The 14,226-nt window shown below is 47.0% G+C and overlaps 1 protein-coding gene across 1 annotated transcript; it reads right to left on the reverse strand.

Annotated features, from left to right (window-relative positions):
- Positions 1 to 792: 792 nt before the first annotated feature.
- On the reverse strand, positions 793 to 10,497 carry TRIM25 (tripartite motif containing 25). The gene is made up of 9 exons (XM_021555479.2): positions 9,838 to 10,497; positions 8,703 to 8,798; positions 8,038 to 8,271; positions 7,124 to 7,280; positions 6,423 to 6,506; positions 5,967 to 6,035; positions 5,322 to 5,348; positions 4,911 to 5,000; positions 793 to 4,247 (listed from the first exon to the last, which is right to left on the reverse strand). Exons 1-9 carry the CDS (start codon positions 10,462 to 10,464, stop codon positions 3,715 to 3,717), a joined length of 1,917 nt encoding a protein of 638 aa, XP_021411154.2. The 5' UTR covers positions 10,465 to 10,497; the 3' UTR covers positions 793 to 3,714.
- Positions 10,498 to 14,226: the final 3,729 nt, after the last annotated feature.

Consider the following 14,226-nt stretch of genomic DNA (forward strand, 5'->3'; position numbering starts at 1 on the left):
CTAAAAACTGACATCAGGAAGCAAGAGTGGTGAGTTTTCATTCCCATGGAAAAGGGCTGGAGTTTGTGCTCAGGACCCTGTGGCCGAGGAAGCGCCTCACTGCATAAAAATCCAAACATCAAAGGATGTGTCCCAGACCCCAGCTGCCCCCACCTCAAACTACTGAACTCTGTAAGTCTGCAAACTCTTCAGTTATTTCCTTTTCCAGAACCTTCCTCAGCCCAACTCATTTGGAGAACTTTAGGTGGAAATGTTTAACTTGTTTCATGGATGCTTTGTTTGGGTTGATTTTTCAATCTGTTGAGGCACCAGAGCAGCTCCTGCTGAATTGTTTTCCACTGGCCACGTGCGGAGGCAGCAGCTGGCAATTTCACTGGGTAGTACCAGGAATCATCACCTATGGCTGCTTCCAGGTGTAACTTAGGCTGGCAGATGCTTCATCTCACCTAAGGCTTTTTAGAGCAATCCCATACTGTCTTTAATTGTCCATCTTCCTCCAGCTGATGACCATGGTTTTGCTTACCCAAAATGTCTCCAGTTTTGTGTCCTGGGAAAGATGATCTCTTCATCCTCAGTGAGGAGGCAGCATTACTGATAATGGCTGTGTGGCTCAGGGGAAGGAGGCAGTTTAGGACCAGTCCAGAGAACACCACAGCTCTGCCTGCCCCTGCCCCAGCACTCCCATAGCCCAGTGAGTGATGCACTAGAAGAGCTGTCCTCGGTATTCTGCTGTACCTTCACTTCCGCCTCCCTCCCTGCTTTGACCCTGAGCAGAGAACAAAACATTCAGAGTTAGGGTTTACTGTGAGTCTTTATTGAATTCAAGCCAGCTCCTGGATGGTCACAGGCACAGGTGGCACAAAATCCATGGTGGTGGCCCTGCCTGTGTGTGCCTGGCACAGCTATGAACAATAACACACCATAGGCAGACTGAAGTACAGGGCTGATATAATCAGTATAATCAACAGGTTTATAGCTGCATAAGCTATCTTTTTCTAAATACACTGCTTTACTGATGTCTTTAATTGAAGACTTAAAAATCATTTATTTTCATTCAGCAACTGTTTTTTTGATTTCCTCTTATTTGTATATTAAAATGCAAATAAATGGTGTTAACACCAGAATTAGTTCTTTTCTAGACTAACTTGCTTTCTTTGTAATACTGAATAGAGAATTACAATTAAAATATACGCTCCTATATATGTCTTGTTTAAAACCAGTGCAGTTCTTACAGGTACTGCCCAAGTAAAACCATTTCAGTTGTGTTGAAAAGTCTCTAGAATAATCATCTATCATGCAGTAACTAGTATTTCTCCTAAACACACTAATATTTATTATTGGTTATAATAGCTGTATCACACTAATGTTCCCAAATATGCATGATACCTGAAGCTAATCAAAGCATTTCTCAGACGCCCAGAGATTGGTCCTAGTAATGCCAAGGTCCTCATTTCCATCCCCACATGGATCATTCACTCAAGAGCTGGACTCAGTGATCCATGTGAGTCCCTTCCAACTCAGAATATTCTGTGATTGGGTGAATTCCAAATTAACAGAACTTCACTCTATGACTTCTAGTCATTCATAGCACAAAGAAAGCAGAACAGAGGCTCAGGGGCCCAGTAGAAGGCTTGTTTCATGTGTTCCACCTGCTTGGTCCGACACCAGTGTCCCATGCCAAGAATCCCACTTTGTCCAACGAGGCAGAACAAAAACTGCTCTTACTTTGTTTGGGTGTCTCTCCAGACTATGGGAAGCCCATTGACTCAGAGGCCAGTACTGACACCTCTTTAAAGTCAAGAAGCAAGGAACAGAGGATGGGGACTTTCTCCACTGCACAGACTGCTGGAGCACATTTTTGCCCACAACCAAGGGGACAGAGTACTCCTTCAGCACCCTGCTGAGTGCATCTGCAGCCCTGTGGCACAGCCAAGGAGCAGAAGGATTTCTCAGAAGGAACTGCTGTTATCTCTCACTGCTGAAAAATTGGAAGGGCAGAAAAGCCAGTTCGTCACCCATTGCTGGCTCCCAGCAGGACACAGCCTCCTTCTGCACCTTTTGCAGCATTCTGCTCAGGCTGGGAGTTTCAGTGCTGACTGTGCTTTGGAAAGTGGAGACCCTTTACAGAGTAGAACTGCTCCAAAGACAGTCATGGCACTTTTAGATCCACCATCAATTCCATATGCTGTTCTGTCCAAAAAATTGGAAGAAATTAGACTTGTGCTATCCTTGACAAAGGACTAGGAGTTTACAAACCAAGTAAAAATAAGACACCAAGCCAGAATTCCTGAAAGCCTCTCTCCAAAGCACTTTGGCTAATGTGGAATGTAGTCACAGAGGTTCTTTTAAGCCTTCTAACAAAGGCTTAAAACTCTGCCAAACTGCCAGCAGTGGCTTGGTGTTCTGTTTCACTAAGTCCTGTAAGGGCAGTTTTAGAAATCCAAGTCCAGGAAGGCTCTTGTGTGGGCTTCCCATGGGCTGGCACAGTAAATCCAGAGGCACCAACAAGGTACAGGCCCAATAACTATGAAATCCAAATACCTTGATCGCCTACAGATTATTTTAAAGTTGTAAGTAAGAAGTACAGATTTCTCTGTACCTGGTGAGAATTTCTGAAGACATACTATAACTAAAAAAACACCAGGAGAATTAAAAATCCATCCCAGGAAGAACAGATGAATATTCTCCTTTGTGCTAATTCTCTGTATGTCAAAAGACTCACCCTGTCTGCCCACAGTCTTCATGCAGAGAGGAACCAGCATTTCCCAAGTACTTGCACTCTGTCTTGAGATTCCTCAAAGTGGAGTACCAAAAACATGCAAAAAATCCAGTTCCTACCACCTGAACAACAAAAGGTACACCAGCAGAGAATATCCCACCTCATAAAGAGGAAAAGCTTTATGACAGGAGACCCTGAGAGCAAGAATGCACCCCCTGAACTCCTCAGCACACACAAAAAAAACCTAGCACTGAAGAGCCTTCAGTGTGAAGATGTGAAACATGTTCTGGGTCAGAAGATGACACAGGATGCTTCATCCCACAATCTTCATCACAGCATGCACACCACTGCTCTGCAGGATGTCTTCCTGACAACTCTCTGGTGTATTCCCAGTATCTGGACTGATGTCCTTTGTTTCCTAGTGATTCTAGTACCATTTCTTTACCATCAATTCTAGGAATCTCTGCAGTTCCATTCTGATGAGATTTGTCATAGTGGCTTTTATAACTTACAGCCATAAGACCTGAACTTAGGGATTTCAACAGCTCTTTCTGTAGCATCTGGTGGAGTCCTACACTGAGAACACCTGTAAGGACAACAGTCTATGCACGGGCAAAAAGGCAACAGTGAGACCTTCCTGAAAGCCTGCATTTTCCAAGGAATTCTTCCTGTTTCTTTTTGAGAGAAAAAGAATACATTAATTCTGTTGCTCCTTTACAGGAAACCACAGAAACCACAGGGGCCAATGAAGACATTTAACAAGGATTTGCATCATAACTTTGATTTCAGGGCAAATCAAGACCTGTGCAAACCATTGTAGTTTTTATCATCACCAACTTTTTCCTACATCACTATCTAAAGGCTTTAGCAATTCAGACCAAATAACTAGTAGATTTCCTAAACTGCTTAAAAGATATGATAATTTTTGTATCAAATAATCAATCTTTGAGACAGATTATCTGTGCTGTAAATGAACTAAACTAAGATACGAGACCTTACACTTTCATGTGACAGAGAGAGAGAACAGCATCACTGGAAAACAGCCAGAAGGCTGGGTACAAGGCTTCAGTGAACTGAGCTTTGAACTTATAGATCAGGTTATGCTTCTCCCCCACCGCTGTGAAAATCACAAAGCCCCCCTCGCAGTGCAGCAGCACCCCTATCTTGGTAGCCTTTGTGTTGGGCAGGCACTTTTCCACGTCATTGTGCCAGGATGATATTTTGGAGTTGAGCCACTCGATGCACCAGGACTTACTGTTCCTGCCCAGGCGGCTCTCGGGGCCCTGGCGCTCCATGCTGCCGTAGCAGACGCCGATGCCGCAGAAGCTGCCCTGCTGCAGCTCCACCTCCCAGTAGTGGATGCCCCTCTTGAAGCACTGGAAGCCCAGCACCTGGCGGTAATCAGTGAAGCGCTGAGGGTGGTACTTGTGACCTGGGACGGTGTCTGAGATGGACATCCTGGTGTAGTTTTCAGCCAGAACCACGGTGTTGTGAGCCGTGTTGTAATCCAGCGTGATGTTGGCAGCATCTGCAATGACACGAATCACTGGAAGGTGCTGAAGAACAAAGCACTTTTGTTTATCCTGTCCTGCCTCAGCACTTGTTGCCATGTTTATCTGCCAGCTCTGCCCTCCTCCTCAGTGCAGCCAGTTGTTAGGCCACAGTACAAGCTGCTGGGTTCAGCTGCAGCTCTATGTCACACAACATGCAAATGAAGGGTGAGTTTTCTTCCTTCCTGCAGCCTCACAGGATCTCTTTATCACCCAAATACACCCTGGCAAAAGAAGGCGATGGCTGATCTGGCAGCAAAAGGTATGCCATGTTTTGTAGCATCTTAACAAGCCATCGTGGACCTGCATTTCATTTAAAAAGAATCCAGTGCATTACACTGTGTTTCTAGGCTACCCTAATGCTGTTTTTTGGGGGGAAACCAAAATAATTACTTAAAAAACTTCATTTATCTTCATAAAGATGCACGGATAGTGAAGATTAATTTGATTCATCTGGCAAAAGAACCACTTAGAAACTTCCTGCCCCCCTTTTTCTCCAGAAATTTCCTTCATTTGTAACAATCTATTAAGCTACAAAACCCCCTCAGATATATTTTTGTCAGGTCACTATAGAAGACATATAACACCAGTACAACAAGAGCAAAGTTCATCTTTAAGGAGTGTAATGTTGGGTGTCTTACACTGCAAGAGCTCCTCTCTGGGTTTCTTCAGGAAGCTGTCTAGCAGGTCTTTAGCAGCAGCAGCTGTGACACTTGGTGTGGTAGTTGGTGCTGTGGCAACAGAAGAACAGAGAGTTTGGCCAGCTGGGAAGAGACCTCACATGTTTAAGACCCCATCAGAGACATACTCAGGCTGGAGCTGATCTCGCTTAGCCTCCTGCTCCATGCAGGGTTAATTAGTTCAGGCTGTTCACTGTCATGTCAAGTTTTGAAAATCCCACTCTCTGGAAAGCTTCTCTCAGTGTTTGATTGCTCCCACAGTGGCCAGCAAGAGCTGAAATTTTGTTCATTACACCAACACTAATGATCATCTTATCATTTTAAGAGCAGTCAATGAAAATTAGAATACGCGTGATGCAAGTTTGGACTCACCAACTTTAGCAGCTTTCTTTTTCTCTTCTGAAAGGGGAAAAAGAAAAAAGTAAACTGTGAGTTCTGCTGGGAGGCAAAAATTACTGGTAAGACTGTCAGTGTAACACCATCACCATGGCTCTTCGTAAACTGCAGCAGTAAAGAGCTGACAGTCCAGCAGGCTGAAGCCATGTACAAATACCCTCACACTGGAAAGCTGTACATCAAGCCCAACCTTCCATTTGCTTCCTATTTCACAGGGTCATAAGCCTGGAAGGAGCTTGATCTCCCCTCCAGGAGCAGTGTGTTCACGTGGAACACTCCTATTCCTTTCCTCTTTACAACAGAGCTTTTAGTGCAGCAACAGGAGCTGCAGCTCCAGTCCAGTCCTGCTTCCCCAGCACACCCCCTGACTGCTCCACACCCAGCACCTGGACCATGTGTCTACAGCTCCCTGGAAGTAACAGAAGTTGTTTCTTAACACTTGCATTTACTTCAAAAAGAAAACATGGAAGATCATCCAAACAGGCTATAGTGCTCCTTAATTCTGGTATCTGGACAAAACAGAACTGAAAGGCCCCAGTATAACCTGCCACAAAGACCATCACCAGCCCTAGACTGGAAGCAGCAAAATGTTTGAGTAAGTCTCCTTTAATGACCACTTACTGGTGGTATCTGTCTCCCCCTTCGAAGTGATTTGAGCCTGGGGAACGGTTTTCTCTTTGTGGGTCTGGTCTGTGAGGGAGGAAGAAAAAAACAGAATATGAACAGATCCTAAGCAGAACTCAATACATACAAATCTACCAAACAAACCAGAAGGCATTTGGCACAAATTAAAAAAACCTGCACCAGCAAGAGGGTGGGGAGGCTCTGCTTTGTTTTACAGCCCACACAGACACCACTACAGGCTGATGAACTCATGTACCTGTGCAGTTCACCTGTCCAGCTCACAAGGCATACACGCCCAAATATCCCAAAGCACCCTCCCTTCCCTGTGCCAAGATGTTCACTGCAGGTCATCACTGCATCACCACCACAGCAAACAGCTCTTGGGTAGCTGCCTCAACTCTTATTTAACAGTAAAGCCATAGTTAGGACAGGATGGTGTTCAGTAGTACTTACGTGGTCCATGAGGCTTTTTTCCAACAGCGAGTTTGTTTGGATGAGCTGCTGGAAGGGCCTTAATTTTTGGCTGCAATGGTTTCGCTGAAACAATGATAATTTACATTATGGTTTGTATGGCCAGAACAGTCATGCATTATGAGGACATTTTTCCATCTTATTTTTCAGTTATGCGAACAGAACTGAAGTGATATTTGGCTGAGATGGGAACTGCACACCCATGCCCCAGTCCAAAAGATAGTATGGCTTAATCTGGTAAGTAGAGCTTTGTTCCACAGCACTTACACTATCAGCACCTTTACAGCTGGGTAAGCAGAGTCCTGCCCCGCTAAAGCCTTTCCAATCTCCCCTCAAATCCACATCCTAACCACATCAAACCCTGCTACACAGTAACACCATAAATTACTCTAAGGAAGAAAGGCTGAGCTGCGCCAGAAGGGTGTAATATCATGACAGTCATCAGCTTATCCAAGTATAGATAACAGTGAAGAAACACTGGCATGTTTTGTCTCCCAATTTAGCCCAAACTGTAATATTTTTGTTTGGAAATGGAACATTGCAGAGATTGGAAGACACAACTTATATTAACTGACTGTATTTGTTGCACTTTTAAAAAAAATTGTATTTGGATTGGAGAGGAAAGATCCCTCATCTCAGCTCAAAGCAAAAGTAGAAAATGCCAATTTCCCCAGTGATAGTACCTTCTTCTTTTTTCTCCCGACTCTGAATTACTGACATTTTCACTGTGTCTTTGAGGGTAATGGCAGACTGGTAAGTGGAATGCATCACATTTTGGTCCATTTCAACTACAGGAACAAAAGCCTCTTTTGTTGATGTTCGTTGCAGTGCTGTTGCTCTCTGAAACAACAAATGAGAGACCACCTTGTGTAGCACACAGAAAAATACAACCGACTTACTTTAAATGTTTGTGTATTCGTCTCAAATTCAAGGGAACAAAGGCCACAGTCAGACACAGCTCATGGCAAAATTCCAGCAGCTGCTCAGACACCTGAATTCCCACTGGTAACCAATGACCACACAGAGCTGCCACACCTCACAGACGTAACTCCTGCCCAGTGACCCCTCTGCTTGTGGCAGAGGCAGTGGCTGAACTGGGAGAGTTACCAGACATCCCTTTGTGGAGGCTCTCAGCTCAGTCGAAGAGAGAACAGAGAGAATTCTCTCAGGCTTCAGCCTGGGAAAGTTAGGAGAAAGAATTCAAACAATTATTATCTCTCTTTCTGTTCATGTTGTTTTTATAGACATATTCTACCACAGTGTGCACCAATAGTGTGAAAGGTTTTTACTTTGACACCAATCGTATTCCACCCTAGTGAGTCAGACTACAAAAGTACTTGCTACTTAATAAACATTCTTTAAGCCTTCTGAACCACGGGAGTCTTTTCGTCCCTCCCTGACTCAACAGCAACACCCCTTCAACATTCTTTCACTGATACTTGTTTACTTTTCAGGACATCTTTTGATAGGAGGTTCTTGCACGCCACTGTGTTTCCATTTCACTGCAAGTCTCTGGAGAGCAGGATGACCACAGGAAGTTTTTGTCATTCTGCATTCTAGAATGAAGAATTGGATTCACATTTAAATGACACATTACCTTCAAAAACAGAACATCATCACTTTCAGTTAGTGCCATCTCAATCTGATCTTTGAGAGACTGAATCTCATTCTTCTTATTTCCCAGAACGCTGTAAATATAATCAAGCTTATTCCAAACTCTCTTTTCTTCCTCTGCAATTGCTTTCATGATCTCATTTTCTCTTTCTTCAATTACAGCTTTAACTTCTGAAAACTCATTTCTGATTAATTCCATCTTTCTTGAAGCTGTCTCCTGGGGTAGACAAGAGCAGACAGGTACTGGTTTCAAAACAACAGTTTGTAAACAAAATACTCTAAGTGCTACTGCATGAAAGCCTCTGAGGAACATGTGGGCTTCTCTTCCTTTAAACAAGCAAGAGAAGAGCTGTCGATTTCTATGTGGTTTGGAAAGAAAACTTCACTCACAAGGAATGGAGCCCATTCTCAGTGTCACCCTCACGTGAGGGTATAAGACATTGCACAGTGCCTGGTTTATTCCTATGTCCCCCAGAGCTGCCTGGCCCTGCCAAAACTCCTCTTTTCTGCTGCTTCCCAGTAACACCTTCTCCTGCCAATGCAGCCTCAGCACTACAGCCCTTGTCACAAGGGTAAAATCACCAACACCATGCAGTGGCCAGCGGGTGCCAGGCAAGCCAACAGTACTCTGAGCAGTTCTCCACTTACAGCAGTTTGGTTCTGTTTTGTTTTCACCGTGCTCATTGCCCGGGCAGTTCTTTCACCCTGGTTATGCAGCTCCACAAGTTTTTTCTTCAGCATCGACTGCAACAGGAAAGACCAGAAAGTATTTCAGAGAGGCAATTGTCATGTCTGCTCTCAGTTTTGAATACTCTTGTAAGCATTTAGTACTCTCAGCTTAAAACCTACCTTTCCTTGAATCTTAGGGGGTGCAAAAGTAGCATCCTGCAAATATGGCTTGTGGCACCCACACCCTCCCCACCTCTCCCAAGAGCATATTGCCATTGCTGACACTCTCTTCACAAACGACCTATGCTTTCATCAGCACAGCAGTTCTCATGCTAAGAATAAATGTTAAATTAGCTCTCACATCAGACTTCCAGCACAGAGTTGATGCTACTGTTCACCCCTCTCCTTTTGAGAATGTTCTCTTAGATGTGATTTACCTGTTCCTTTAGTTCAAGATTCTGCTAAGCTCAATCAGGGCTATGTTCTGCAGCTACACTGTGTACACACCCACTGAACAGATGGGAGTTTGACCATCTAAACTTTTTCAGCATACTTCACTCATCCACATTGATTTTCAGCTGTGCTGGAAAATATAAAGTCCAGGTTTCCTTCCTTTCTACTCCTTCTGGCTTTCATCTACATATTTGAGGTCTCCCTAGGATACCTTTATAATTCTTCTTCTTAAGAACATCTGCAGCAGAATGTCGGCCCCTCAGGCTGTGACAAGCCGTGGCAGGGAGCAGAGCAGCAGAGGAGGCTCAGAGCTCTGGCTGACGCCACAGAGAATGGGAGCCTCGCTGGTAAACCCAGCCCAGACTAGGACAGCCCAGCCCTGTCAATCCAGCTCCCTGGCAGCGCCTTCCCAGACCCCTGCTCTTGAGCAACATCTTGGAGAGACGAGGAAAATGGAAGGAATGGCTCTGAGGACGTGCCTGAGCACATGTTGGAAGGCAGATAACAGTTTATCAATGCCAGACCGAGATTTACAGTCGATGTCTTGTTCCGGCCTCCTCCCCGCACTCCAGAGCGGCTCCCCCGGCACCGAGGGAGGCAAGGGGCGCTCCGGGGTGCCCTTGGGAGGATGTTCCAGCCCCGGCCAGCCCCGGCCGCTCACCTGGGCAGTGGCTGTTGCTTCCTCCAAGGGGCTGGTGGGGCACAGCTTGTGCCCGAGCAGGCAGAGGGAGCAGATGCAGACGCCGTGCTTGCTGCAGAAGAACTCGAAGAGCCTGTTGTGCTGGGGGCACTTGCGGAGCTGCAGGTCGCGCAGGGGCGGGCAGAGCTGGTGGTCGCGGAAGGCAGGGCTGTCGCGGTGCGGCCGCAGGTGCTCGGCGCAGAAGGACGCGGTGCAGGTCAGGCAGGTCTGCACGGCCGGCGCCTCCTGGCAGCTGTCGCAGGACACGGGGGGCTCGCCCGCCCAGCACCCCCCCGCCTCCCCATCCCCATCCCCACCCTCATTCTCCTCCTCTTCCTCGCTCTTGTCCCCGGAGCGGCCCTGGAGCTGCTCCACCACCCGGCACAGCACCGTGTTCTTCTGCAGCTGCGGGCGGGCCGCGAAGGTGGCCCGGCACTGCGGGCAGCTGAAGCCCCCCGAGAGGCCGGCCCAGCTGAGCTCCAGGCAGGAGGCGCAGAAGTTGTGCCCGCAGGGCACCGTCACGGGGCTGCTGAAGAGGCAGAGGCAGATGGAGCAGGTGAGATCCTCCTCCAGCCCCGACAGGCCCGGCTCCGACTCCAGCGCCGCCATCGCCCCGTCCGCAGCTGCCCCAGGAGCCCGAAGCAAACCTGGCCTCGGAGAAACGAAACTACGGCCGGGGCTTTCCGGAAAATTGCGTGTCATCCCCGCCCCGACGGGAGGGGCGGCAGCCGAGGGACGAACCCGGGGCGCCCGCCCATGTGGGGGCCGGGCAGCGCCGGGATGCCGGGGGCGCAGCCCCGCGGAACGGGACCCCGCGGCAGCGCCGGGCCGGGGCTCCGGGCCGGGGCTCCGGGCACCGTTCCCGGAGGTGCCCGGGGCCGCGGGGTCGGCTCTAACCGCAGCGGAGCGTTCGGGGCGCTGCCCGGCCCGCTCCGGCTCAGGGCAACCCGGGACAGCAGCGCTCCGCCCGGGCTCAGGGAGTGCTGAACCCAAATCGCCCCGAGCACCGCCCCAGCTGCTCCGAGTTTTGGGTCAGATGGGTGCTGGAAATCCTACGGACTCATAGGTTTGGGTTGGAAAGGACCTTAAAAATAATCTGTTTGCAACAGGTGATGTCAGGGCAACGTTTTCAAAGCACACAGGTTACTGATTTGTGATTGTGGAAACCATCTGAACAGGAGATGCTTCCTCAGATTTCTTTTTCTTAGTCTAACTGTTCAATAATCACCATTTCTAACAGGAACACTGATGCTGAATAGCAACATGGCAAGTACTCCTGTCTTAACTAACTTGACCACAAATTGTTCCAGTGGCCTCTTCCTCCTCCCTCTTCTGCCCTGTCTGCTGGTGTCCCAGGGATTTCCTTGGGACCCTCTATATTTTTCCACCCATGCTGGCAGCAGGGATAAAAGGAGCAGCCTGGCACAAAGTCTGTGACCCCCCAATAATTTAAACAGAACCTGATGGCCTGCAGCAGAAGGAGCCATGTGCTCTCAACTCTTGTCCAGTGGGCAAAGAACACCTTGTGTGGAGAACTGCTGAGCTTCCCTTTAATGTAATTTAAAAGTATTAGCAGGCCATCTTGTTGGCGTTAGTTCTTGGGGACTTCCAAGAATGTTCAGGAGTTAAACAGAATCACAGAATGAACTAGGTTGAAAGAGACTTTTAAGATCATCTAGTCCAACCTATGACCTAAACTAACACCTCCTTATCAACTAAACCATGGCACTAACTGCCACATCCAGTCTGTTTTTTAAACTACAGGGATGATGATTCCACCACCTCCCTGGACAGACGATTCCAGTGCCCAACCACTCTTTCAGTGAAGAATTTCTTTCTAACATCTAACCTAAACTTGCCTTGGGGCAGCTTAAGGATGTATCCTCTGGTTCTGTCAGTGCTGCCTGGTGAAAGAGCCCAACCCCACCTGAGCACATCCACCTTTCAGGGAGTTGTACAGAGTGATAAGGTCACCCCTGAGTCTCCTTTTCTCCAGGCTGAGCACCCCCAGCTCCCTCAGCCGTTCCTCACAGGGCTTGTGTTCCCAGCCCTCTCCAGCCCTGTTGCCTCCTCTGGATGGGCTCAAAGGTCTCAACGTCCTTCCCAAACTGAGGGGACAGAACTGGACACAGCACTCAAGGTGTGCTCCCACCAGTGCCGAGTACAGGGGGAGAATAACTTCCCTGGCCACTGTTGCTGATACAGGCCAGGGGCTATTGGCCTTTTTGGCCATCTGGGCACACTGCTGGCTCATGCTCATGCTCAATATAAAGCACTCAAAAGAAGCAATGTTGGGTGGTCTGTTACAAGTGAAATCAGCTCCTAGCCAGTTCTTTTGGACTATTAAATTAAATTTGGAGAATCATTGTAAAGCTGTGTTGTACAGATAACATGGACTTGTACCTACACCAGTTATCCCTCCAGCCTTTTAACACTCCTTCAGGATAAGCTGCAGAGGGGTTGTGTGTCACAGGGCTCTGAGTCACTGCCCAGTAACAGATACAGGCGCAGAACCGACAATGGAGGCATTGGGAGCTGCAGGGCTGTGACAGGAGCAAAAGTTCAGGATCAGCTCTGTCATGTGCTCGAGGGTGGAGTTTCTAGGAAATGCGCACGGTGCCACAGGTTTACAGCATGGTTGGGATGTGCTGATCAGGACTTTGTAACTGCTGTTACAAGAAATGTAAACACCTGATGGGGTGGCTGAGAGGGATGGCAAAGGAACACTCTCAGAGAGCTGTGCTGTGCATGAGATGGGACAAAAGAGCAGCTCTTAATGTTTGCATTTTTTATTTTTCCACAGGTTCCTCAGTCCAGATAAGCCCACCCTGGGCTTATCTGGACTAAACCTCTGTCATCTTTCAAACACTCAGCACCTTCACTGTATTTTCTGTGGCACTCATATGGAATCAGCTGATATAGACAAAGGTATGCAAATAAAAAAGGTAAATATAAACCCTCACAACTGCAGCTTCTGCTTCTGGAGCATGGCACGGAATGTTTAGAGTTCAGATGAGCAATTTAAGTTCCACATTGTCAAAGATGGCTTGAGATTCTGGTTTGGAGAAAGCCCAACCACTCCTGTTGTCTATGAGACAATAAATTTTAACATAAAAAAATTATTGCTAGCATTTGAATAGCTATTTAAGTTATTACTCACTTCTGCTTGCAAATACTTGAGAACTTCCTGTGATTCCAAACTGAAACTAACCCTTTGCCCAGCCACTGCACATTCCAAGTACCCCGCAGAGCTTAAGCAGGGCTTTAGAAGCACAGTGGGATAAAAGGCACCTCACATTCCTGCCCCCAGCAAGGGGGCTGAGCGATGGGAGAGCCCCAGGGACAGACAGGCAGCAGTGAGGGTTTGCTCAGTGTTTCACCACCTCCTTGTGGGATTCACGTGCACATTGTCCCATCCCAGATTCCTCAGAGCAGGATGTGGATGGGACAGGCAGGGCTCTTGGCAGTTCCCTCAGATTGCCTGCCCTTGGTCTGATTTGACTTGCTAACAGTGGGTAAATAAAACTCAAGATTTTACCTTCAAAACACCCTCTCTTCTCAGGGGTGTATTTATTTTCCAGCATCACCCGTGTGGCACAGCCAGAGGGACTCAAAATCATGCCAAAAATGGAGGCAATGGAACAACAGGTACTGTGAAACATTTGCATTTAGCTTTTGCAACTTCCTAAGAATTAACAAGTAACAATTCCCTTAGAAAAAGAATCTTTCCATTAATCCTCACTGTCTGAGCATGACTGTGCTCCTGTTTGACATCCTCTTTTCATTCAGTTTGCAAGAACAGCCACACAAATCTAACCAAACTGTTATCTAAAAAAGCAAATCCTAGCATGAAATAATGGTATCTAAAGTGAACCACAAAACACAAATACATTTTACTTGTATAAAAACGATTCCTTCACAAACAAGGCATTTTACTAGGGCTGATGCAAAAATGCACAGAACTTTAATGGATTCATGCACTAGGTCAGAGTACATGACAGCTAAACCATAATCTACAAATTTTCAGGTCTTTGTATCTAGGGTTGCTTTTTCACATGTCTTTCCTGTAGGAGGCAGCTACCTAGCACAGGGATTATCTGAAAGTGTAAGACTTGCCAAGGCTCCAGAGGTACAAGGTCCCCCTCAATGCTAATAATAATTATTAGAGCTGTCAGTGCAGCGCCTTGCCAGCACCTGGTGACCCATTGTGCTGCTGGAAAGAAGTAGAAAGAAGAAAAAAAGAAGAAAGGAAAGAAGCAGGAAGAAGAAAGGCAGCACAGCAACTTCATCACTTAAAGGGCAAGAGGGTTTTCTCTAAAACCAACAATAAAGGCTTTCAGAGCCTACATGGATTAACACAGCAGGACACAA

The sequence above is a fragment of the Lonchura striata genome, chromosome 19 (genome assembly GCF_046129695.1).
Source record: "Lonchura striata isolate bLonStr1 chromosome 19, bLonStr1.mat, whole genome shotgun sequence".
Lineage (NCBI taxonomy): Eukaryota > Metazoa > Chordata > Aves > Passeriformes > Estrildidae > Lonchura > Lonchura striata.